Here is a 27,710-nt window from a genome sequence, read left to right as displayed (position 1 = left end):
ATTTTTGTGTTGCCTTGCAAAGTAGATTAATATACTTTATATAAAGCTTCTTGTCTCTTTTAGGAAACAAAGTTTTGAATTCTATCAGAAATTGTTTCCAGATGTTTATATACATTATTTTTTAGCTTAAAAAGCATTAAAAGCTATGCTTTTCTTTTGAATTTTTCTGTTACACTCATTTTAATGTGTGTTTATTCTGGATACCTAAATATTCCAATACCAACATTGTGACTATAATACTTCCTGAATATCAATGTTATATATTATTTAAATGACATTAATGCTTCATATTTTTTTAAAAGAAATTATTTTTATTAAGTTCAAAGAGATTTTACCACAAGTATTTCAATATTGATATCTTTTGGGGGAATCCTTTTTTCTGTTTAAAAATTTTTCAGTACATGTTATTTGTGTATCAGTCCCTAGGATATAAACCCAGGTTGTATTTTACAAATAATAATATATGTATTTTTAAATCAGCAAGGCACAGAACTGTCCAACAAGTAATAAATCCACAGTTCCCATTAAATCTTATTCAAACACAACAAAATCATATAACATACAAGCTACAAGTTAGCTCTGAATCCACCTACTTCCAAACCCAAATTTACTTTCAAATAAATTAGCTGAGTTCCAGAAAAGTGAAGTCACTTGCTCACTACCACATGATCTTTGTGGAAGTCTAGTCTATTATTAAAAGTAAGGTATTTTTAAAACAAGGAAAAGGGAAAACACTTATGCATTTGGATTCAAATATTCCATTTTACTCAATTTAGGGAAATGCTGTTTGGGAGACTGAATTCTAAATTTCTAAATGGCTGACTGTACGTATAGAATGTAAGAGATCTATAGCACTGTCAGTGACTGCTGTGAAAAGTGGTTGCTGAGAAATGAATGGTGCCTGTGGGGAGACAACGAGGCTGTAGCTCCCAGCAGCCTCTTATGTACTGGCCTCTCTATGCCCCATAATATTCTTGTTTCTACAAAATTTCCTATATCAAACTATTTAGTTCTCTAAATGTGTAAATAAACCTAAAAAATAAAGCCATGCACATAGTTAATCCTTATTAAATCTTCCTTGTTCGTAGCTTCTTTTCATATATGATAGTGAGAGCTTAACATGTTTTACTGGATTGAATTAAGGATAAAGAATAATAATTTATTGGTGGTAAGTCCTTAAAGGATCCTCTTGTACAAGTGTCCGTTATGATTTGGGTTGTCATTAGCATGGAATAATACTCTGCTCTGAAGATTTCATGTTTCATACTAGTGATGTAGTCTAGGCCATAATCATCAGAATCAGTAACCTAATTAAGAAGATATGCATATCAAACCTTACTCCAGTAATTAGATGGAACTGTAGTAATAAACTTTAGGGTGTTTTGTATGGAAAACACTGGGGTGGGAAGTATTTTAAATAAATTAAAAATAAGTAAAGCATTTTAAATATGATGAATTGTGTGACTCTTTGGAATATATGATTCATCAATAGTGTGATTTTTTTCCATGACTGGGATATGTTCTATACTTTTCACTATCTATATATAAATATTTTTCCACATTTTAATATGTAATAATAATCATTTATTATCCTTTGATTTATAATATTTTTGCACATTTTTCTCAGGAAGTAGAGTCTGACATTATTTTAATTGTTCAATACCCACATATATACACTATATCTATTTATAATTTGCAGTAGTATTTGTCAGAAAAAAATAAGGAAAAATCTTGTAGAAATTTTGTATGTTATGGATGATTCTTATACTCTCTTGCTTTTTTCCTAAAGTTGTCAATATTAGCCACAATTGTTCTTTACGGATCATTACAGATCATGTTTCAATGATGTGAATGTCAGAATGTAAGAGACTACAAGTATCCATTAATATAATTTCCTTGAAAAGATAACTGTTGCTACACATTTTGCTTAAGATAAGAAATAGAATCCCCAGAAGACATTAATTATAATGAAAACTCTTAAAACAAATTTCCAAAAATCCACTAGAGTCATTAAGTTCAAAGGTTTGTACAATAAACTACTTCTTTCCTACATCAGTTGTATCAGGAGACTTGAAACTAATGTTAGCGTACAATGTGCTCTGATTCCTAATGCACATGGCAAGGATTATTTGAAAAATAAATTCAGAGTGTATCAACAAGAGCTTATAAACACAATAGTTCTTGTGATGAGGAAGATTGTTAAATAAATGATGAATGTGTCTTCAGTAATCAATGCCAATTTAACCTCTTTCACCTTCCTCTGTCTACACAGGCTTAGTTTATTGAAAGATCAAAGAATAATTTCTTAGGTGTCACTTGTGTTATTAAAACAGGATAGAAGATGAATAGATGTAGTCAAGTAGCAATGTTGCCGATGAGATTACATTTAGAGGAAGAGAAGATTCTTCTGATGATACAAACTGTATAAATAGATGCTTCAACATAACACACATGCTATCTGTAAATATTTTATAGTTTGAACTACTGCAAATAACATTTTGGTTAAAATAATTGAGAATGAATAGCCAAAATGCTGCAGTGAAGATATCATATTCTGACACTGAGAAAATTCAGGTACTTTTATTAATTTGACATCTTTGTGGATAACTTTTTTTGTTCTTCTGGTTTCTACAGAAGATTGTCTTTTTTTTAATGTGCCTTCTCCCTCCTGCTTCATTAATTCATATTTCCTTATCTTAGTTATTTCTGTTTATTTTTACAAATTAAAAAAATCATTTAAAAACTAGATGATATATTCCAAGTTTTTTTTTTAACTACAACTTTCTGTATTACATTAAGGATAACGCTCAGACAAGAACATGGATTAAAAACACTTACAGGAAACATGATTATCTGCCACAAGGGCTTATTAACATATAATGGAGGAGTCACAGCTTATCCAGTGGTGACGTTCTAAGGGCACCACTCTTGAAAATCCATACCTGCATTCATTCAACAAATACTACTAAGTGCCCCCTGGAAGCCAGGCCCTGTTCTAGGTACTTGGAAAACATCCTTGAATCAAACAACAAATACTCCCTATGAAGCTTGCGTTTTGTGAAGGAATACTTCCAATAAACAATAAATATCATAAGTGAATTATATAGTACATTAGGAGGTTCTAAGCGCAATGTAAAAAAGAAAGCTAGCAGCGTCCAGCCCAGTTGCACAGTGGTTGAGTTTGCAGGTTCTGCTTTGGCAGCCCAGGGTTCACCGGTTTGGATCCTGGATCCCAGGTGTGGACCTATGCGCAGGTTGGCAAGCCATGCTGTGGCAGGAGTCCCACATATAAAGTAGAGGGTGATGGGCACCGATGTTGGCTCAGGGCTAATCTTCCTCAGCAGAAAGAGGAGGATTGGTGGTGGATGTTAGCTCAGGGCTAATCTTCCTGGAAACAAAACAAAACAAAACAAAAAAAACAAGCTAGCACAGGGGAAGGATATTTGTGAATGCAGGGGTGGGTCAGGCTGTGGTCAGAAATTTTAAAGGGAGTGATCTGGGCAGGTCTGAGGGTAAGATGTGAGACTTGAAGGAAGTGAGGGGAAAATCACATTGAGTCAGAAATGTTTTTGTGACGTGCTCCTTGAAAACTCCTCGAAGACCCTCAGTCAAATAAGAGCAAATTGCTTGGTCTTTGCTGCAGCCCTAGATAAGAATTATTGGCTTCATTTAGAGGCCATGCAGTATGAAAAAAAATGCATTCTGTACCATTAAATACTAGAATCAATCCCAGTGAATCGAGAGACACACTTGAGGAACACAGACGAGTGAAGGGACAGCCACCTCAGGCCTATCAGATCATATTCACTTAGCATAAGCACCAGGAAGAAAGCTGGGTAGAATCAGCCATGCTGTGTGAATTACGTTTGCTTTTCTGTTACCAAGCAAGCGTTGGCCACCCAATGCGTACAGAAGCCAATACCATGGCACACTAGTCTTGGAAAGAAGGAGCAGTTTATTACACAATTGATTGATAAGGAGACAGAAGGACAGGCTCTCAACTCTGTCTCCCCGCTCCAGAATATGAAGGAAGGTTTAAGGCATCAGGGAGGGTGAGCTGTGTGTGGAAGCACTGGCAGGAAGAGTTTGGGATCGGTAGATCAAAATTTTCTCTTCTGCACACACTCCTGGCTAGCTCGCTGCCCCTGAAAAATAGCTTTTAAACATCCCATTGTTAAGATGGAGTCAATTATGGGAGGTTACCAGGAAAAGTACAGTCAACAAGGGTAAAGTTTTGATGCAGATTTCACTTGATGCCTTCTCCATTGGTAAGAGTTTCTAGAGATTTAGAGTCATCCTTCTCTTCCCGGTACAGAGGGTGACACCCTGACAAATGGAGATTTCCCTTAAAAATATAAATGTTTCTTACAAAAGGGTAACTTTTAGTTAGTTTTCAGAACTTCTCCTGTGTCTGCAGTTTCTTAAAAATAACTAGCTCAAGATAATCCTATGCCAGAGGCATATTTTGGGGCGTCAAATTCTGCTCCCCCTCACTAGCTTATATCTTCTGTCAGTTAAAGAACTGGTAATTTTAGGGGCTGGCCCCGTGGCCGAGTGGTTAAGTTCGCGCGCTCCGCTGCAGGCGGCCCAGTGTTTCGTTGGTTCGAATCCTGGGCGCGGACATGGCACTGCTCATCAAACCACGCTGAGGCAGCGTCCCACATACCACAACTAGAAGAACCCACAACGAGAAGTATACAACTATGTACTGGGGGGCTTTGGGGAGAAAAAGGAAAAAATAAAATCTTTAAAAAAAAAAAGAACTAGTAATTTTAAAGCGAAAAAGACATTAAAATATTAGATTATTAATGTTTCAAAATAAAGATGTAAAGTGTTTTTATAGCTCATAAATAATAGTAGAAAGCTCAAGAAAAAAAAGTTCCATAAATGTTTGGCTTCATACGAAACAGGCAAAGGAATAGGAATTTTCAGAATATTGCATTACAGAAAGCTTCCTAAAAGAGAGCCACATGTAACATTAACCTTGTGCTTTGTAAAGTGAGAATACCAAGAAATTATACTCTGACGTGATGCCACATTGTTAAGATGGTAATTAGAATTTTAAATTTATAAAGCTGAATTACTATAGAGAAAGTTTATACCAAAAGAGTGTAATTTACAATTCAGAGTACTGAAAGAGTCAAAGTTCTTTACATATCAGAATTACTTCAGATTTGTCATTATTTTATGGTTTTTCTGCTAATAAGTGCATTTATAGATTTGGATTTAAGCCATCAAATTAAAGGAAAATTTGTTAAGGTATAGTCTAATACAGAGTAATTTTCAGAAAGAAAACTAAACAGGTTCATCATTTTCTTACAGTGTGAAAGTATAACTTAAAAATTGATGAATTTTTTATTTTGTAAGCCTGTGAAAAGACTAATGTAGAATTGGAAATATAGTGTTTTTCAACTTTTCAGATGATAATAAATACTTAATATTGTTCCAAAAATGCTACTTAGAAGTCTCTTAATATATGGGTAAGTTGCTACAAACCCTAATTGAGTCTGAAAGGATTAACTTTTCTTCTTTGAGAGAACATCAGTAATGATTTACTATTGGGGCTTAAGAAATATGAAACTAAAAGGAACTTAATGTAAATCATAAAAATATATGAAAATTACTTAGTGTGCATGTATGTATTTTCTACTCTTTTAAAAATGTTTTTCCTCCATCTTGGTTTTTTAGTCTTTTAAAACATATAGACACTGAATAATTATCTATAAATGTAATACATGTACATAAACATATATATTTACATTTTTGGCATTTCAAATATAATGAATATTATTTTACTTTAACTTAATAAATGTTTTTATTTCATTATTTAAATGACTGAATGTTATTCAATCATGTAAACAGTTTAAGCATTTTTCACATTTCTTTTTAAGTTTTTTTTAAAGTCTTTTAAAGAACAGCGTTACCATATGGGACAATCCCCTATAGAGGGGAATTTTGAAAACTCTAACAAAATTGTATATGGTTTTATCCTCCATCCAGCAATGCTAGCTCTAGAAGTCTATCTGGAACATACCCATTCATATATACCAAATATCATCTCCACGAGATTTTCCTTTATGGACATTATTTGTAATAGCTAAAGATGAGAAACAACGCTAATGTCCATCAATGTGGGGCTGTTTGATAACGGCTCATTCTCAAAATGGAGGGTTGTAAAGCCGAAAAAGAGGAAACATCGGTGTTCTGAGATGGGGTAATCTCTAGACTCTATTAGTAAGTGAAACAATCAAGATGTGAAAGAGTTACGTAGTATTTCATTTTTGTAATATGTTGTATATGTATAGATAACAGAGAAAGACAGAATAATAAAAATGTTTACCTATAAAGAAATGCAAGAGAGAAGTATAGAATAGTGTGGAAGAGATGACAATAAAGTGAGAATTTTTTTAAGGATATATTTTAATATAGTTTTCATGGCAAAAAAGAAAACTAAAAGATTAAAATCTACTTAGATAGCAGTACATCAAATTGGTATCACAACTACAGAGAAAAAAAATTAAAAAGTGATTTGGAACCCATTTATCTGGTTGTACATTCTTAGTTGGCTATAGCAGTCTAAGGACAAAGAGAACTGCAAAAAATCTAAAACTTGACTCAGTAGTAAAATTATATTACTACTAATATAATAATTTTGAAGTTATATACAGTGTAAAATTCAACTAATAAAGAAATCAAACGTTATTAGTACCCAGGTATTTCAGGATGAGAGAAAAGAAATATAACTATGAAAATTACAAAAAAGGTTGAGCCAGCCCTGATGGACTAGTGGTTAAAGTTTGGCACACTCTGCTTCAGCGGCCTGAACTGGTTTGGTTCCCGGGTGCAGAACCACGCCACTAGTCTATCAAGTAGCCATGCTGTGGCAGCAGCTCACATAGAAGAACCAGAAGAACGTACAACTGTACACAGCTATGTACTGGGGCTCTGGTGGGGGAAAAGATGCAAAAACGAGGAAGATGGGCAACAGATGTTAGCAGAGGGAGAAACTTCCACTGCAAAAATTAATTAATTAGTTAATTAAAAATTTGATAAGTTGAAGGAAAAAACTGTAATATAATATTCAAATAGAAACTATCAACATGATCTCATAATTTACTAGTTGAAGACTGTTTCCTAGCTCTGCCCACTGAAAGAGTCTAAAGCAGTAGTCAGAAACATCTAACCTGAAACAGTTCCAGTTTACGGGACTCACTTTCAGTCTACAGGAAACACAGGAGGTGGATGGACGTGTAAAATAATACCGTGAGTCAACAATCACACAAAGTCCGAATGTGCAGTATTCTGAGACAACTACATGGTACTAAGAAAGTGCTATTAAAAATTGGGGATTATCATGATTAAAGAGATTAAAGAGACACTGACAAATGTAATGTGTGTATATAATATATGTACGTGTGTTTATAGACAAGGCTGGAGGGAGAGAGAGGAGAAACACAAAAGCAACTATGGTGACTCTTAATTACCAAATCTAGGGGATAGCTAATGGTACCAGTTTTTCTATTTTTCTGTAGGCTTAGAAGTTTTCCCAGTAAAAGGAAAGGCTATCCAAATAAAAAAAAATTATAAGGAAGATTTAAATGCCGTTACATTCAGATATGTGCATGGTCCAGGACTAAATCTTGGGTTGGGCAGTCCAGCAGTAACATGTATTTGAAGGACATTTGAAGAAATTTGAATAAAGATACCTATTAGATAAGACGAAAATGCATTGACTTGGAAAGTTGAAAGTCATTAAATGGAAAAAAAAAAAACAAAAAAGGGCAGCAAGTACAGTAATTTAAAAAACAGAAAGTACTGCATGGTCTCATTTCGGTAGAAAAAATGTGAAAATGAATACGTAAAAGTTGATGTGATCATCTCTGATTTGGTAGGAATGTGGTGCTTTAGTTCCTTATTTCTGCTTATCTCTTTTTCTCACGTTTTGCAATGAACATGTGTGCCTTTATAATAATAAATTTGTAAATTTCAGTGCAAAAATGTATTATTTAAGGAAGCAAACTCTCTAACACTGCTATAATGAATACAAAATTATGTTTGTACAACGTATTTAATTTCGAGTACTACTTCCGCAGAAAGTAAAATAACTTGGAAATTTCTGAGGAAACAAAGTATTCAAGGCACTTTTCTTTCAAAGTATAATTAAAAATAAATATTAAATATTGGAGGATTTTCTTTCTAATTTGACCCAAGATTTTAAAACCCAAGATGATTAATGTTTTGTAACTGATTTTCTTAATTTACAGTATCCCCAGAGTGGTTAATAATGACAGAATTGTATCTTTCAAATTATTGTTGTCCCTACAGAGTAGTCACAGGGAACCATTTATTCTCATTAGTTGAGCTTTAATATTTCCTTGCAATACTCTCCATGTTCTGCTAGCTAAAAATGATAGAGAAGTATTGGGGCTTTTTTGTCCTCACTACGTGACAAGTACTAAAATATTATAAACTTTTGTGGTAAGAGAAATGTTAGTATCATATATTTTGGTGACATTTGTGTCTCTGAACATATTTAGCCTGTTATGATATTTTTCCCTTCATTTTACTAACATTTTTTAGAATTATTAAAAGGTAGATCTGACTTAGGATTTTATTAATATACGAAGGTTAGGAGGCTTAAAATACACTTGTCAAATGACAAAAATAATACAATTTAGTAACAAATTTGGATTAAGGGAGTACAGTTCCTCACAAGCGGTGGAGTGCTCTTCCTGAGGGATTTTGGGCGAGAGTGAGTATTATGGAACATTAGAAGCAGCCACTTGAAACAGGGCATGATCGGCTGGGAGGTCGGGGATTTCCTGGTAAGGCTAGCAGGTCCTGTCTTCTAGGGTAAGGTGAGCTAGTCAGTGTGAGCAGGGGGACTGTGACTGCTGTATGTGGGGTTTCCTAGACAGTGACGCATTTCCCGTAAGTGTAGGTTGACTTAGGTTGAGATTTGTGATGTGGGCCAGGCCACTGGAACAGCCTCCATTTTGTGAGTCACAAGTTTCCTTCCTCAATTTCCCCTTTTGGTCAATAATCTCAGTTGTACTGAGTTGTACAGTTGTAAAGAGAGTATAGATCAAAATTTAAAGTAATAGCACCACTTGGCTACTGCTTTTTGTTGATGTTGGAGTCAGGTTGGATCTCCAACTGGAATTTATAGGTGAGGGTATTGAGGTCTCCATCCCTGAGTTGGCCATTTTCTTCACCTTGATTTTACGTTCTGGGCAAAGGGAGATCGTTTGTCTTGTCACCAGCAGCTGCTTGCATGCATGTGAAGCCTTTGAGAGAACCCAGTGCACCAGGGAGACTGTTAGAATTACTCTGTGCAGAATAATACCTAACGTTTGAAGGGCTCTCTGAAGCCACAGTCCCCATGATCCAAACTACCTCAAATCAAATAGATCAAAGAAAGACCCCATTAAAGGAATCACTTTCTTAAGCGAAGTGGCTTGTTCAGTGATCTTATGTAGCTGTCTCAACTTCCCCAAAAGTGTTAATCCAAGTGCAGCAAGTGATGTCGGCCACAGCATAGACACCTTCTTGATCAGCTAAAAGAAAATCAAGGCATATCCTATCATCAAGAACAACTTTGACCAGAGAGTCTAGAGATTTTTGTTGGGCAGCTAGTGCTTTAGCAGCTAATTCAGCAGTATCTTCAAGAGTCAGAGAGAGGTTCCCAATCATAGCCTCATTTACACTTACTCCTACTCAGGGGAGTAGGGATCTGCCAAAGGAAGCACATTTTATATTATGAATGCCTCTTGGTCATTCCTGTTTGGTTCGATAAAGCAAATTGAGAAAAATTGACCAGAGAGAAGTCTGGTTGTGGACAGACAGGGGTACAGTTAGATAACCCAAAAGACACTATCTGGTTAAACACCTGCCATCTAGGCATTCATAGGCCCAAGAATGTTTTTCTTTAAAACTGCCATAGACAAAAGGAAACCCTGCTTGGCCACACACTGCTCCTGTTAAAGTAGTAGTATTAATAGATTCATTTGCTGGGATTTTTTCATTTGACCAATTAAGCCATGGATCGGTTACATTTTCATTGCATTTGGGAAGATAATTTGTTTTCTAAAATAAAAGGAACTTCTAAACTCTTTATGGATATGGATACTTATGGAACAATTTGCAGTTCCAGGCCAAGGGCAGTTGGTATTTAGATAATCGTAAGATTATGGTGGTGAGAACATACTGATGATTTTAAAGGAATTCCTATCTGTCTGAGTTCGTACATTTGTGACTGGACAAAGGTTAAAGCAAGGCACTGGATGCTCTGGCTGTAAAATTTCCACTCTACAAGTGACTTCTAAGGGAGATGATTGTAGTTTATGGTGACATTGGGAATGGAAGAAAAATTGGTCACAGGGAAGACCAGGATGTCTTTAACATCATGGACAAATCAGAGTTTTTGATGAAAAATCCAACAGTCTGAAAAGCTACTCCCCTTAGCAATGGCCTGGGAGATACTGATAACATCATTATCTTTCCAGGCCAGTGCCAGAGTAAAGGAAAGAAAGAGAAAAAGAAAGGGTATCATGTTTGAGGTTGAAGTATGAGGTCTTGATCTGGTGTCTTGGGTGGAAGCAGTCTGCTTTGTGATGTCAGTGATTTCTCATCCTAGTAAGCTTGAGACGAAGGCCGGTGGTGGGAGTGCAAGTCCAGGAATTGGTGGTACTCTCTCAGTTGAGAGATATGGATCCGGGATCTGACGCCCTGAAGCTTGACTGCTGTATTGGTGGTGAGGAGCACTTGATAGGGTCCCTTCCACTGTGGCTTGAGGGCAGATATTTTCTGATGTCTCTTCCAGAAGGCCCAAGTTCCCAGGTTCCAGGGTGTGGGAAGGAAAGTTTATGGAATCTATATGAGGGAAGGCTTTTTTAACCTGTTGGGAATATGCCTTGGCCTAATGCATAAGAGATTCGTAATATTGTACCATTTCGGGATAAATGAGAGAAGTGTCAACATGAGGGGCACAAGGGGGCATGAGACCCATGAGGGACATGGGCCTTCCTGTGGTAATTTCATATGGAATCAATTTGTGATCAATTTCCAAAAGGTGTACTTTGTATAGCAAGTCAGGCTAAAGGTAAAACTTTGGGCCATGGCAGTCCTATGGATTCTAAAAACTTTGATAGTTCAAGTTGGAGGATACCGTTGGTTCTTTCAGCTTTTCCTGATGACAGAGAATGGAAGGTACAATGGTAATGCCATGTGGTGTGGAGAATCTTGTTGAGGGCCTGTACAATTTGTCCAGTGAAATGGGTCCCATGGTCACTGGAAATTTCTCTAGGTATGCCCCAAGTTGGGATAACATGTTCTAAAGTGTTTTTTTTTTTATAACAGTAAGGGCATCAACCTTTCTATCAGAGAAAGGCCTCAACCCATCCAGAAAACAAGGAAATAATGACTAGTATATATTGATAAGTTTCCAGGAGCAACTGAATGAAATATGGTTGCAAATGTTCAAATAGTCCTGTCAGGGGCAGAGTTATTCCCCCTGAAGCTTGGATGGTTTTACCAGGATTATGAGTTTTGACAGGTTGTGCACCAATTAAAAACTTTAGGTGAAGCCTTATGGCAATTTCCCCACCCCTAGTGTCCCCTAATTTGGATCCTTGTACCAGTTCCATGGTTTGTCATGGAATGCAAGGTATAGGGTAGGGGGCACCTTGAGGCACTCTGGGAGAACCAGGTAGCTCATCCTCAATTTCCCAGAGCTTGAGGTCTTATTGAATTTACAACCCTTCGATTTCCAGTAATTCTGTTCCCAGGAGGGGAAGTAGTTTGCTGTGAAATGATGACCTGTGATGTTAGAATTTGAGTTAAAAAATGCAGTGGATTTCATTAGTCTTTGTGTATGCAGCAGCTTCGGGATGAAAATCTGCCTAGGCATTTTCCTGGTATTTGGGCTACGTTCTTTTAGTGTGGGCCCAGTCTTAGTTATAGTGGGTTTAGAGGAGAGTAGAAAGGTGATGAGTTCTTTTACTTGTACTCCATTTTTATTGGGAGTACTGCTTGAAGTTAGAAGACATCTTTGGTTACATAATATTGCAAAATCATGTACCATGACAAAGGCACAGAGGCTATCAGTGTAACTGTTAACTGATTTTTCTTGAGCAGTTATGCATGCTCTGATCAAGGCAAGTAGTGCTCCCTGTTGTGCTGAATTACATTTTGGGAGAGGTCTGTGTTCAATTACCTCATATTGAGTAGTGACTGTATAACCAGCTTGATATTCTCCCTGTTTATTCTTGGTATAGGACCAGTCCACCTATAGAATTAAATCTGGGTTATTTAGGGATATATCCTTTAAATGTAGACGTGGGGTAACTAACTGGAAAGTGACTGTCTCGCAGTCATATTCTTCTCCCTCACCCAATAAAGGAAGTAAGGTAGTTGGATTAAGAATGTTGCAGCATTTAAGATATATGTAAGGTGGAGATTAAAGTAGGAGTTCATAAGTAGTGAGTCTGCTTGAGAAAAGATATTGAATTAACGCTGAGTTTAGAAGACTGAACAGCGTGAGGTATTTGGAGATAAACATCATGTCCTGAGATCAGATCTGCTGAGGCTTCTACTAATTTAGCTGCAGCTGTGACTGCCTGAAGACACCCGGATACGCTCTGACTACTGAGTCCACCTGCATGCTACAAGATGGGATAGGTCTCATTCTCCACCGTGGTCTTGAGTTAAAACTCCTACATCCTGATTATTCCTTTCATGGATGAATAAGGTAAAAGCTTTTTCGTAGTTGGGTAGGCCCACTGCTGGGGGTTTTTGGAGGGCTGTCTTAAGGTCCCTAATTGCTTGTTCGTATTTGTCTTCCTGTGGTTGGATTTCCAGTGTGGAGGTTTTGGTGCGTTCATAAAGAGGGGAAGCTGTCAAGGAAAAATCAGGAACCCTAAGCCCGCAATGTCCTGCCAGGCCCAAAAACCTGCTAAGTCGTTTGGGTTTTTTTGTGTGTGTGATAGGCTTTGGAAAGTTTTGTATTAATTGTATATGCTTTGCAGAAAGGGAAATCCCCTGATCACTTAAGTCATGTTCTAAATAGTGAACAACCTGTTTGCAAAATTGAAGTTTTTCCTTTGAGGCCTTGTGATCTTGTTTGCCAACTGTTAGAGTAAATATATTGAGTCTAATTTAGAGGCTTCCTACGTGGAAGAACATAGCAACAGCTTGTTCACATATTGTAAAAATGAGGACCCCTGAGGGAATTGTAGGGTGCTTACATTTTGATGCAGGGCTTGGGAAAAAGAGGTGAGAGCTTCAGTAAATCCCTGAGGCATTATGGTCCAAGTCTATTGCCAATTGTTCCATGTAAAGGCAAATACATATTGGCTATTATAAATCTATCACTGTGAACCATTTAGCCGCTGATGGGACCTGTGATAGTAAGGTGTTTGGATTAGATACCACTGGGAAACAAGAAATCACAATTTTATTTATCACCCTTAGATCTTGCGCAAGTTGTCATCCTCTCCCATTTGGCTTTTTATTAGGAGGATGGGAGTGTTACAAGGGCTAGTCCAAGGGAAAAATGACTCTTGTGAAATTAAAGATTCAACAATGGAGTTGAGTCCTTGTATAGCCTCTAGGACATTGAGGCAATTTAGGCAAAGGTCCGGTAGTCTATTTGGACTTTTTGGGTTCAGAGCTCTTGATTTTCTGATGTCTCTTGATGAAGTTGCCCGGAGAGTCTGCAGAACTTCAGATAACTCTGGAGTCTCATAGGGTGATTCATCTTCAATATTATCTGTAGCAAGTTGTAGGGCACATAATAATTCTCATTCAGGTTGGTCGGAAAATTCAAGGGTTATTTCTCCATCAGGAGTGAACGTCATGTGCCCATGTAATTTGGATAAAAGATTTCAGCTGATTAAATTCACAGAGGTTGAATCACAAAGCAGAAAGGTGTGATTGTCAGAGATTGGTCCTAGGGTCATCTGAAACAGTTTTGATAACTATGCTTGTCATATCTTATTTGAAATCTCCACCTCCACTATTTTGTATTGTTTTTCACCCCAAGGGATAGGTTGCTTTAAAAGGTGGGATTTAACATAGATAAGGTTGTACCTGTGTCTACTAAAGCTGTACCTGTTTCTCCATTTATTTTTGTTTGAATTTCACCGTGTTCATTTAGAGGGATACAGGAGTAGCTTTTGTATGTTTCTCTCAGAGCCCCATCACAGGGATTTTTGGAAATGTGAAGGACGAGGTTCAGCATTTGTTTGCTTTCTTTGGGAACAGTTTCTTTTCCAGTGTCCATCTGTTTACAGATGTGATGTGGGCCTGGCAGCCAGGATTGTTTAGGTCAGGCCCCTTGAGGTTTAAAATGATAAGGTAGCTTGTTTGTTGGCTGAGGCCCTGGTAACTTTTGGGGCTGGAGGGCCATGAGTTTGGTGGCTTTGCTTCTCTTTTCTAATTCTGAAGTATGTTCAAAATGTTCAGCCAGAATACAAACTTCATCAGTAATCATGACTTCCCATTCCTATCTATTATTCTGGATCATACTGGGAAGATCTGGGAAGATGCTGCCCTTAAAGAGGCCTGTGAGAGCAGGGTGATTTGAGGGAGTTATTTCGGCAAAACCTGAGTGCCTCAGAAGTAAAGCTTCTAATCTAGTTCTAAAACCTGCTGAAGATTCATCCTTTTTTTGTTGTTTACAAGACTGAGCAAAAGTCCAGTCATTCTTGGTCTGAGAAATCTTAAGCAATCTTGAGCGTTTTACGAGCTTGTCTAGCATCTCTGGCAGTAGCTTGGGCTTCTGATCTGAGTTCCTTTTCGAGTTTCATCCCGTCTGCCTCTCTAAACCAATTTTGGGCTTCTCCTAGACCCAGCAGCATGTGTATTAATTGGTATAGGTCAGAGAGTCTTGGGTCAGAAGTATTAATCAGTATTCTAAATTGCTCTGTAAATTTTTGAGGATCCTCTTTTGGTTTAGAGAAGTCTTACCATGGCTTATAGCTCAGCCTTGGACCATGGTGTAAAAGTGGTTTGGGGAATAAATTTAGGGGTGTCCTTGTCTTTATTAGGATTTTCTACTAGCCTGGTTTTAAAGGGTAATTGAGTGATAAGATCTTCAGAATGGAAAGGGAGCTCCAACAGTGAGTCCAGAGTCTCAGGATAGTTAGGAAGAAGGGATCAGATAAGGGCACGTGAAATCGGAGTTTGGAGTCATTGGTTGGAGCATCTTTTCTGGTTCCTTAGATTTCTGTTGTTTTTGTAATGAATCTTTAAGGAACGTGATTTTTGGTTCAGAGGCTTTTCGTGATAGCTCAGCATTCCAATTAAAGAAAGTATCCCATTCTTCTGAAGACTTCTTTTTTAAAGAACATGGTTGTTTGGCAGATACTTATCTGCCTCTGTGTACAACATACAATTATAGCCCTGTGGTTATTTTCATCACAAGATATTTTTATTTATATAGTCATTTAAAAAATAGAAATAAAAGAGGTATTCCAAGCACTGAGATTGTAGCAGTGAACAAGAGATAGACAAGTTTCCTTTCTTGATAACCCTCATGTTCTAGTGGATGACGACAGACAATAAATTAGAAATGTTAGAAATTAACAAGAGAATTTCACAGTGATGGGGCCATGATGTGAATAAGCAGAGATGAGATTAAGAGATGAACTAGGTGAAGAGGAGGACTTGCGCCTAGAAAAGACTCATCAGGGAAGACATTTCTGAGGACGTTAACTTTGAGCTATAACATGAGTGGTGGGTCGACTGTTCTTGAAAGTGGAAGGAGCATCGTGACAGGGGAAATCGTGTTACAGAGGACAGTCACCTTCCAATACTGCTTGCTGCTTCAGGACTTCCTCACGTTGGTTTCAGTCTTGTCTTCCTGCTTACAGACGCTACACATTCTAATCTGTAACGCAGCACAGATAAATCTGCAAAAAAAATAAATAAATAAACACAAACACACAGCTTACATTGTATTTCTACTTTAAAAACTCTCTCTTAGTGGCTAAGTCTTAAAGGATAAAATCCACATTCCTCAAACCAGCATTCATAGCTGCTAAAATTTTACCCTTCTCTATTTATGCAATTTTAGTTTCTACTATTCCGAAACATAATCCTTGTATTCCACTTAAGCTGCTCTAAAATAAATTGCTATTTCTTGTCTCCATTGTTTAGTGTGTTAGTTAGTTTTGTTTTGTTTTTAGCCATTTTATCTGGAATACCCCTATAATATATTTCTCTTTCCAGTCCCATATCCTTGATTTGACCACCCAAATTGGGAGAGTTCTCTCTTTCCATAGAACTACGTCAGCAATTATCAGTTCTATGTAACCTACTATCTTGTGGTTGTCAGTACTGTACATTGTTGTCTGTATATTGACCAGTTCTACATATTGACCTCTTATATATTGACCTATAACCTATTGGCTTGTAGTATGGCTCAGCTTTTCTGTAGTCATTTATATCTCTCCAACTGAATTCTACATTCATTGGGGGCAGATGCCATAGTCTATAATTCTCAGATCCTATATATCTTTTTATACATATTATCTGCACAATGGAGTTCCTTTTTTTAAAGATGAAAAATTTTGAAATGTTTTAATTTCCTATCACTTAAAACTGCGATAAAGTTAGAGTTTTAAAAAAAAAATGATAATTGCTGAAGATTGACAAAATTCTGTTGGAGCTTTGTGTTTAGGCTCTTGGATGGTGACTATGGTTTACAAAAATATCAGGAAGGCCATGCGAGAAGTACCTATTACTTATTTAATTTTCTTGATATTTTTTAGTTGAGAAATACATAAAGGAAAGAGTTGAGTAAAACTGTTATTTTTTGACTTTACTTACAAAACCAAGGAAATAATAAAATTTTGCCGATTGTTCTTCCCTCTTTCACCTTGTGTTCAGTTGTAAAGTATATTTAATTGAAAGTTGGAAGCCTGTAAGCATTACTAATATAAATATTTTTAATAAATTTTAATAGCAAGTTTGACTTAGAAAATCATAAATAGAGCAGTTTTATGTTGGTCTGTGCTTTTTATTTGTGTTTAACATTTTAAATCTTCATATTAAATAAAATTTCATTTCATTTTATTAATTTGATGTCATTCATTTATTTATTTTTTGTTTTCTTCTTTTCAAGGCCCTGTGGAATCCTACATGCACTGAAGGTTTATTTAAACCAGTACATATTTCAACTTAGGTTAAATCATTATTTGACCGTAAGATATGTATCACGAATCTGTGACATGTTAAATATTGAATAAAACCAATTTTCCATCATTCCATTTGTTAACTGTTTCCCAGAGTATGTAATACAGAAATGTTTCCATTCCAAATATTTCATAGTTTTTGCATTTGTACGCAGTTGCATAAAATATTGAGGGATGAAGATTCAACTAACGTATTCCTACCTTATTCTTCTTATAGTTTTAAAAAATAGGCTTTTGTTAAAAAATGATCTCTTTATGCATCTATTGTAAAATGTAATATTCCACTTGGCAGTACATATTTTTTGTTCAACTTTCTCATCCATATCATTTGTCTCTCTGGCTATAGTCTTCATTTCATTTCACCACATATTCTATGCACCTTAGGTAAGTTTGAAAACAGTGCATCTAGTTTCTCCTGTTCTAGTGGGGCAGTTCCTACTGAAGAACTAAATTATCTCTATTTTTCCCTTGCATTGAGCTCAAAAGATGAAAACAGTATGTATTCAAGTGAAATAAAAAATGAAGAGTCTTATGCTGACTAGAAAAAGGCAAAAACCTATTTATATCTCTAAAGAAGGGAAGAAAGATTGGCTATTGACCTCATATTGAGGGAAGTTTCTTGAATGTGTCATAGAAGAAAGCCTGTCTCCAGGACTTGGCATTGCTGCCTGATGTCTGTGTGTCGCTGTATATTACCCTTATGTAATAACTCACTTTAATTATCACATGGCCAGGAGGCAAGAAGACACTCTTGAATGTTGTAATTTATTGAAAGGAAAAGTGACAGAGCTCAGAGGGTGGCTCAGTGTTGTGGGAAGGGTGCAGGGCTCTAGAAGAGCCCTAGAGCTAAGGAGAAGAAAGCAACTTTTACTGAGTTCTCTATATTTTGCAGATAGACAATGAAACAATCATCGTTAACGGTGGTAACATTTAGAAATATGTTGTAAAATTTCTTAAATTATTTGAATCATTATGTAACATATAATGTGAATGATCAAATGCTGAGTTTGAACCACTGTGTTAAAATAAAGCTATAAATATATTTATTTACATGACAACATTGTATGCGTCCTTGTTGACTTTTCCACTTAAAGCACTCTTTTATGATCCAAGACACAAAACTCCTTTGTTTCTCTAACAATTTTCTAGAGTTTATTCTCTTTTTTTTTCTTTAAGATTGGCACCTGAGCTAACATCTGTCGCCCATCTTTTTTTTTTTTTTCTTCTTTTTCTTCTTCTTCTCAGCAAAGCCCCCCAGTACATAGTTGTACTGGTTCTGGTATGTGTGATGCCGCCTCAGCATGGCTTAATGAGCGGTTCTAGGTCCGCGCCCAGGATCTGAACTGGCAAAATCCCGGGACACGGAAACAGAGCATGTGAACTTAACCACTCAGCCACAGGGCCAGCACCTTATTCTATCTGGGTTTTTTTGTTTTATTTTATATTTGAAAGCTTTAAATGTAGATAATGTAAGAAACCCCAACACCTACAGTAAAGCACTCCCCTTGTAAGGATCTTTATCAACTTGATTGGCCGATATCATTTTAAGAAGAAGAAAGAATTCAATTAAAGATATTTGACTGGAATGTAAAGGGAAAAAAAAAAAAACAGAAAAGCTTGTTAAGACAAGTTGCTAAGGCCACTAGATTAAGTCGATAAAGGTACTTTTTCCCTCAAAAGCAATATAGCAGAAACTGTCAATACAGATAAGAAAATCCACCTACCTCAAAAGGTATAATTTCATGATTGCCTTTTAACAACAGTAAGACATTGCAGTGCTGCCTCTTTGAAAAAAATTTTTTTTTTACTGAGAAACTTGGGTTGAATATACATCAGTGAACATGTTTACAGGTTAATTTCACTTTCATGGGGAAATGTATTCAGACTTCCTCACAATGTTTATTATTTAATAGTTAACTATTAAAATGTTTTATATTTGATTACATTGAAAGTGAATGAAAAATAAGGATTAAAGGGGTGTTGTTATCGTTTAGAAAAATGTGGAAGAACCCTTATAATTACTGTACTATATTCGAGGTCGATAATTGTTCCTAGAGGAGAGACAAGAAGCATCAGAATATATCCAACAGTTGCAAATAGTGCAATATCAGTGTTTACTGATGACAGGAATTATTATGCTTTACTATTATCCCTTCATGTTTGAAATACTCTGACAGTCACTAAATCAAAATAAGAGATGGACAAGCTTAATTATATTCATTTTCCTAATAAGGAAAGTGGAATTTGAAGAGGTTGAGTAACTTTCTCAAGTTTGTGTAACTTTTCTAAGAAATGTCAAACCCATAGATTGTGCTCAAGTGTCCCAGATCAAAAGCTAGGATTTTGTTTTGCTTTTCTGATTTCAGAATGCTGGTGGATTGCATGACTGCAAAAGTCAATAAAAATTATACATGGATTACATATGCAAATATATAGATAATTGTATATTATATCTAACATTAAAGATTGAATTTCTCTGAAATCTTGTGGACTGTGGACTAGGGATAATTGTGATAATAAAGATTACTATGTGAATGCTGACCTGTCTAAGATGTATATATATTATAGCTAATATAGTATGTTAGCTAAGCAAATAATTTTATAATAATGAGAATTATTTATTCATATATAGACAAGTGCTTGGAGGAAAAACCATAGAAAGTTTTGCTAGATAGTTTAACAATTATTAACACATATTTTATCTATATTTTAAATCATTCTGGGGGCCCAGTGGCACAGCAGTTAAGTTCGCACGTTCTGCTTTGGCAGCCTGGGGTTCGCCGGTTCAGATCCCAAGTGTGGACCTACACACTGCTTGTCAAGCCATGCTGTGGCAGGCGTCCCACATATAATGTAGAGGAAGGTGTTAGCTCAGCACCAGTCTTCCTCAGCAAAATGGAGAGGATTGGTGGCAGATGTTAGCTCAGGGCTAATCTTCCTCAAAAAATATATGTATATATTTTAAATCATTCTGGAAATTTATTTTGTTATGCCCCAAAATATATGCTTGTTAAATGTTCTTAATTATCATATTTTTAAATATAGGCAACTGATCATTATCAGATTTATGATATATAGCTCTATTTTAAATGATTTTTTAATGAAGACTCTAAAGTATGTTATTACACATATATAATTTTATTATAAAATGCATAAAAACCTCCTTGCTGAAGTTTCCAAAATTGTATCATTTTTCATAGTTACCTAAATTTGACATTGTGTTAACTATTTGTTTATTTAGAAAGCAAATGTACCTTCTCTTCCATATTTCACTAACTGCTAGGAGCAGGAATGTCCAAATTTAACAAAGGAATGCTTTTCATGTTCTTGTATTTGGTACCTATTTGTCCATATAGGCCTCTCTATATATAGTTCTATCCTATCTTAACTTTTTAGGTATAATCACTTTCTAAAAAAATTCTCTGTCTGGGTGCTTTTTTTGGTAACAGTAATCACCATTATGATATGTGCTAGCATGCTTAAAAGAAAACTGTAATACTAACTCGTATATTTTCAAACATATGTCAGTTTCATTTGATATATGCGGGTGAAACAAGTCCACATGTCAATGATAGATTGACGTATATATTCTCCATTGGAAAGAACTGTCATTCTTGATATTAATAAGCCCTAAAACTTTTAGAATGTCCTAAGCCTTCCAAGTACTGTCTGTTGGATATCTGAATTTGCATAATACATTTATACTATTAATTATAATGAAGAAGAGTAGAATAGGCTATAAAATGGGGAGAAAAAGAAAGATGTAAATATTTTTCCTATTTTTTACCCCAAACCAAACATCCTGAGTATATCTATTGGATATTCTCTTGCCTCTATTTTGTAAAACCTTTTCTCTACGTTTCTACTTTCCTCTTTGAATGCTCTATACTGATGCACTCATAGGAGGCTGATGAACAGGAGGCCCAAAGGATAATAAAATATTTTCTGGTGACTGTTCCTAATAGCTGAAAGCTATTGTTCGCATCCATAATTTATAAACATCTTGGTCAGATTATACACACATGCACATATATGAAATGAGGAAAACCTCATTTTAAAATCATCTTTTTAATAAAAGGAACTTGATCAGGAGGAAGAAATTTGTAGGTAGCATGAACATTCCTAGGGAAGAAAGGGGAAGAGCTTCCTGACTCCTGGGAAGGGCAATGACAAATGTATGTGAAGTGGATTCTGAGGGAGAAAAACAATTATTGCGGCAAGAGTAAAATCATTGTTGCCATGCTTTCCTCAACGATTTAGTTTGTTTTTTTATTTTAATTCCCAATTTTTTTTTAAATACATAATACTCAAGAGATGAAGGAAGTATTCCCTTGCCCAGTAAGGAAGAATAGCCTGTAGTTTAAACTTTGATGAACAATCTGGAAGGCTTATGTACTAATAAAGTTTGAATATAATGATCAGGGAGAGTGAATAAATGTCATGGCTTCCTACTCAGGCTCTTCGTAGAAGTTTCTTCTTCATAAGGCTGGCAAGATTTCTGGCCTAGAAAGAGATTTATGTGTGCCTTTTTTCACTAAGAATAGCAGAGTATACTTGAAAGACCAAGTTAACTTCATTAGGCAATAAATACACTACACAGATTTTAATTTTCTTTACATCATGGTTTGTATATGTTTTAAGAAGTTACTGTGTTAATGTAGATTTAGAGTTTAATTTGTATTACTAGCACAATTTTCATATGACTTTATTTTATGATTTACTTTGTTCTATGAACTTTACAAACTTGTGTAAACTTTGTTTTTGGAGATCTCTATCATCTGACTGCCATTTCATCATAGCCACATGAATTTTAAGAATAGAATCCTGAAAATTAATGACTAGTCTCTTGAAAACTACCTTTTCCATTTCAGTAATGCAAATACAACATGAGTAAAAATTTATACGTACATAAGTGCATGCTAAAAATTATTGTTTTTCTAATGCTTCGTTAGCAGAATGTAGGCTTTAGAAACCAAAAAAGCTGTTTTTTAAAATTAATTTGATTTAAAAGTAAAAAGCATGTTGTAGTAGAATGTCACATACACAGTGGAAATATATTGTTGGTTTTTAATGGAAAAAAAGCAGTCAGTATCTGGTGAGCTAACACAAAGAATCAGACTCACCCAGATTATAGATCTTACCCAATAGCAAGCTTTATTAATCATTTCAAAGGTTCTGGCAGTCAAGCTCAGATGAAGGAGGAACAGGTCTGGGATGCTGAGGGCAACATCTCCAAGCTCTTTCATCCCACATTGAACATCCACTGTAATCCAGAGTAATAGATCAGATCTGCAGTTGAGTTTTTGTGGGGTTGCCTCACACAGAAGGAGGAATGTTTCATCCATGAAACATACTCATTTCATATCCCAGTGACATTTTTCAGGGAGCCATGCTCAAAAATCTATAGATTCTAAGTTTATTTACTCAAGTCAGTCCTTAACCAGGGACATGCTATTAAAATTTCCATAGATAGGAAACCTCCTTTTAGCAAACACTAATAGTTTATTTTCCTGGAGATCTAGTTTTCATGTTGACAGGGAAATTAGATGAAGTTACCTCCCTTCTTTTCCTTCCACTGGAGAAAAGTCATCTGCTTTAACACCTCCTCCCCAGCTGCTCCATTTCCACCATTCCCTCTGAGAATGATACTGTGTTAGAATGGAATGGTAAACCCACTGTTCTGTATTTTTCATTTCTCTTTAACTGTAAAGAAAATGCTTTATAAGAAAAAGTTTATCTGACCAAGATTGCAGTTATCTTTGGTTTCTCTTCCATGTTTTGAATGTTTCAAAGCACAGTTTGAGGCAAGAGAAAGGAGATTGCTTTTCTTGGAGATTATCTTTTTATTTTTCACTTAAGACAAGCTTTCAGGAATTGCAGTTTTTGAAAGTCAAGAATTTTGTGATCCAATTGGGGAAAAAAAGTATAACTTTTGAAAATAAACTATGCTATAATATACCACATAAGAGAAGAGCCAGTTATTTGAATTTATATATCATATTTAAAATGGTAAATATTTATTTGTTTTATTCTTTGTTTCCATTTGCTACTTATATGAAACTACTCCAACTGGAACAATAATCCATTCAGCTAAGTGGAATAGAGTATATTCTTTCTTTATGTTCTCTTCTTTCAGTTATACTATGTACCTCATAATATGTTTTATTGAATATAAAATGCCTGATTTTAAGATATTTCAGATGTAGGTTTATGTAAAATCTATATTCTTTTATATTTCCTTTTCTTCTACTTGGTATGTATTGAGAGTACAGTAGAAAAATTCCCATAAGAGAAAACACATATAAGAAAAACTAAATCCAATATTTGCAGCCTGATTTATCTGTTCTCCTGCTGTTCCACAAACAGACAGTGTTATTTCTTCCCTCAAGTCTCAGTGCCTTTACTCCTATCAGTGCCCTGACCTATAGAGGTATTTCTTCTTGCTTAGACTGTTCATGTGAGGAGGAGCCCAGGTTCCATATTCTCCACCCCATCTCTAACATATTCCTCGCTTCTCCAGGCGTAACTGAACTCCATCTTCTCTAGATCATTCTACAGTTCAATGATGGCTAACATTTCTGACTCTTACAATGTGTCAAGTGCTGTTGTAAAGGCTTTATATGTTTTAAATATTTTAATCCTCACAAAAACCTATGAGGTAGCTACTATTACATTTTTTGCAAGCAAGAAAGCTGAAATATAGAGAAGTTAAGTTGCTTGCCCCAAATTACACGTGTAGAAAGTCACTGGGCTGTGTTTAAACAGGGCCCTCTGGATCCAGAGCTGCACTTCAAAACAAAGCTCGCTGTAGCCTATTAGGTGAATCACAGGATACGCGAATTTATCTGTGTTATTTCACGTGTGCTACTCTTATCCCCCAAACCGAGGCATGAGCTCTTTCAAATGGGGAACATACTGTATAGGATTTCTCAGGCATCTTTACAGATGGGAGGAGGGTGTCTTAGAGGTACTTTAATTCAACCTCCTTACTCTACAGAGTTAGTTAAGTGATTTATCTGAAAATGGATTAAAAAAAGTTTATTTATTTGTCTAAAGTTTCAACAGAATGTTTATGAGAGCTTAGACTGAGTACTGGTCTTTGTTTTTGTTTTATGGAGCAAAGGCAGGCCAGCCTACATTCATAATTTTAAATGTAAACCCTCATGGGCCTAAGACAGAGTCCTAAAGAGAATCATAATTCATATTCTGTGTTCCCTAAGGTTGAACAAGTGTTTAGACTCCCAAGAGCTGGATGTCAGCAGGCTTTAACACATTGATTCTAAGTGTAGCAAAAGTGGTTGAAAACCGTATCAAGGATTGAAACCGTGAAAGGGACAAAGCTGTCTCCTAAAACACAGGAACACTAGTCTTGGAATCTCAGTCCACTGTACTTTCCATTCCTCACCTGCATCTGCTTGTGCTTCTCCTACTGGGAGACAGCTGGTACACTGACACCAGGGCAAAAGAAATACTTTCCAAATGATGATAGTTAACACTATTGGTGTCACTACTGTCACATTGTGTACTTTTATTTATCATAATTTAAATTGATAGTATTATTATAAATCAGTTATTCTGCTTAATAAGGAGATAGCACTTATTAGATCCTTCTGGGGTATGCTGCTTTTCAAAAAAAATAGATGATAAAACTAAAATTCTAACAAGGTAACCTTTTGCTTTTGATTTTTACTATTATAATTACGCGTAGTCATACTAGTGTTACAAATATGAGCAAATGCAAGGGGATGTAGCAGTTTTTCTAGGTGGAGAGAATAATGGGTCATATTTATTAGGTGCTACTATGTGCCAAGCAACGTTCTCAGTGCTGTATGTGTGTTGACTCATGTAATCTTAAACAAAAACAAGACAAATTTTCTCATTTTACAGAGGGGGAAATTAAGGCACAGCAAGGTAGCATAAAATTCCCAATGTATTATCAAATGAGTGGTGACAGAACTGAGGTATGGATCCAAGCAGTCTTGATTCCAGAATTCACGCCCTTATTCACTACACTGTATGGTCCCCCAAATAGAACAGAACGAACTGAACCCACGGTTATGCAGCAGAAACAATTTCCAAATTTTAATGACTTTAACATCTGCTGCTTATTTATTGCTTATGCTATACATCTATTGCTGGCCAACAGGAAACTGTCTGCTCTCACTGTAAGACTCAGGTTGATGGAACAATCTTCATCTGTTATGTTGCAGCCTTTGAGGGCAAAGAGAGTCGCAAATTGCACAATGGGTCTTCATTTTCCACTCAGAAGTGGCACAAAGCACTTCTCTCACATTTCATTGGTCAAAACAACGTAAGTCATATGGTCATGGCCAGCAAACTCCAAGGGGGCAGCGAGAACCCAACCAACCGCATGCCCAGAATGGGGAAAACCAAGAAAAACTAGCAAACAGCACAAAGCCTACTGTTGTACCTTTTTTTTCTCTGAATTAATCTGGTTTTAATTAAAATATGAAAATTATCATTTGGTAAACATGGTGACATAAAAATCCTTTGATTCCATCACAACGTTTTAGGAAAACCTAATTCCAAATTTTTTAAATCTGTAAGTGAATACTCCTTCCTTAAAATGTCATGTGTACATAACACTATCGCAATTTTTAATATATGACATAAACATATTCCTTACACCATATTCTCCAGATATGTTTTAGTCACTACACTAGATTTTCAAATATTTCTATTTTTATAAAAATATTTCTGCTTATAATCAAGACTATCTACTGAGTTGCCTAGAATTTGTTGATGTTACCACAGTCCCATTTCCAGCTTGTTTTAACTATTTTGGAATAAATGAGCACATCCATACCTAAAACAGTGGTTTTATCAGGGGTACTTGACAATATGTTATCTAAGTATCATTATTGTATTCATCAGAATAATTCATGGTGACAATGTTGTTCCAACAACATTTTTCAGTCATTTACCTCCTTACAGCCTAATCATTAAGAACATTTTTCACCTGTATCTCTAGAGATTTTACGTGACAAGTATAATATTTTAAATGTGAGAACAAAAATGACTTTCTTGTTCTCAAACAATATGCTATGCTTGATCCAGAAATAGATGATTTGCATCAACTGAAGCAAGGAGGTTTCATGTAAGTTTTTCTCCCCTCTAATTTATGGTTAAAACCTTCCCATATTATCTCATAAATCATGTATTATATTTTCAACCCTTGTGATATAAAAATATGATCACCTTCAATTTCCACAATACACTTTTTTACATTTCCATTTTTATTTAACGAGAAAATTGTCTATTGAGGTTTTAATTTGTAAGTAAATCAAGCTGCATCTTTCTGCATGCCTTTTTTTCACTGTTGACTATAAATTGAAATCCTTGGTATTATTTACCTCCAGTCTGTACTTAATTCGCTGACTCCTACTATACTAATTGATTCAAACTATTTTCATTGTAAGTAAAATAAATAGGTTAACATTCATTATGTCAGTATGGTAGTTAGCGTTACCAGAGCTCTTTTACTTTAACTTTAGTCTAAATATAATTACATATATAAAAAAAAATTCTCGTTTTTTAGACTGATCTTTTCTAAATTCATTTTCAGAATATAGAAAATAATTTTGTAAGTTGGAAGACAGCATTAATCAAAATGTTAGAAATACATATTTTGTGTTCTCAATATTTTATTCATGTTTATACTTTTCTATATTTATATCATATGAGGTGAAAAGAAAACTTGTGAATACTGTAAGTATTATCACCTGTGTTTCACTGTCACAGTTTCAAATCTTATCAATAGAATTTTTAAAAGCACAAATTATAAAAAATGTATTGATTCCTACTATTTGTCAATAATTTCCTGTTTTAAAATATAAATTCTGACATTCTTAAGCAATTTTTATGCATTAGAAATATAAAAAAACCAGATATAGCAAAATTAAAACCACTGAATCACTCAATAGTATTTAGTAAGAATTAATTGTGCATATAAGAACAGTTTGCAAACTGGAAGCCTTCAAATTCAAAGACTGAGAGGAAGCTCAGGGGTTGGACATTACAGGATGGCTTAAAAGTGAAAACAAAGAAGTTGTTTACCCTCTGCAATGATTGGTTGTTACACTGGGGGTTTCCGGATGGCAGAGGATTGGTTTAAAGTGATTATCTCATACCATTTTTAGGAAGATGACATGTGTTTTTCATGATTGTCAGAGGCATTTATAAGAAATGACCTGAGCTAAGTTTTGCTTATGTTCATGAAATAAGATAGATTTAGATTTTTAGGGTGGCTTAAATGGTTTTGTCTGCTCAGAGAATTCTCAAGTCCAATCTCCATTTTGTATTTAATTTTAACAGAAGAAATAGAAGTAGGTGAAATGATCAGAATATTAGGTTGACTATAAGTTTTGTTTGTCAACCAAACTTTTTTAGGACATCATGATTCGCATGGATTCACATTATTTTTGTTTATTTATTTAGGAAATGTTTACTAAATACAATGTGTTGGGCCCTGGGGCGTAAAACCATGTAACATCA

At 35.4% G+C, this 27,710-nt stretch overlaps 1 protein-coding gene across 5 annotated transcripts in view; it reads left to right on the top strand.

The window, feature by feature from the left end:
• CCSER1 (coiled-coil serine rich protein 1) overlaps window positions 1–27,710 on the top strand; it is a 1,209,213-nt gene that overhangs the window by 651,210 nt on the left and 530,293 nt on the right. Inside the window, exon 10 of one of the 5 annotated variants that reach the window (XM_023638683.2) lies at window positions 17,126–18,991. The exons of 3 other annotated variants lie outside the window; for them this stretch is intronic. In XM_023638683.2, the coding sequence (XP_023494451.2) occupies window positions 17,126–17,185 (60 nt within the window). In that variant the 3' untranslated portion in view covers window positions 17,186–18,991. Of the gene's footprint in view, window positions 1–17,125; window positions 18,992–27,710 lie in introns of those variants that run through there. One more of the 5 variants, XM_070262257.1, reaches the window with a different exon arrangement.

Source organism: Equus caballus, chromosome 3 (genome assembly GCF_041296265.1).
Source record: "Equus caballus isolate H_3958 breed thoroughbred chromosome 3, TB-T2T, whole genome shotgun sequence".
Classification (NCBI taxonomy): Eukaryota; Metazoa; Chordata; class Mammalia; order Perissodactyla; family Equidae; genus Equus; species Equus caballus.
The sequence above is the reverse complement of the archived record's forward strand: the minus strand, read 5'-3'. Positions and strand labels throughout refer to the sequence as shown.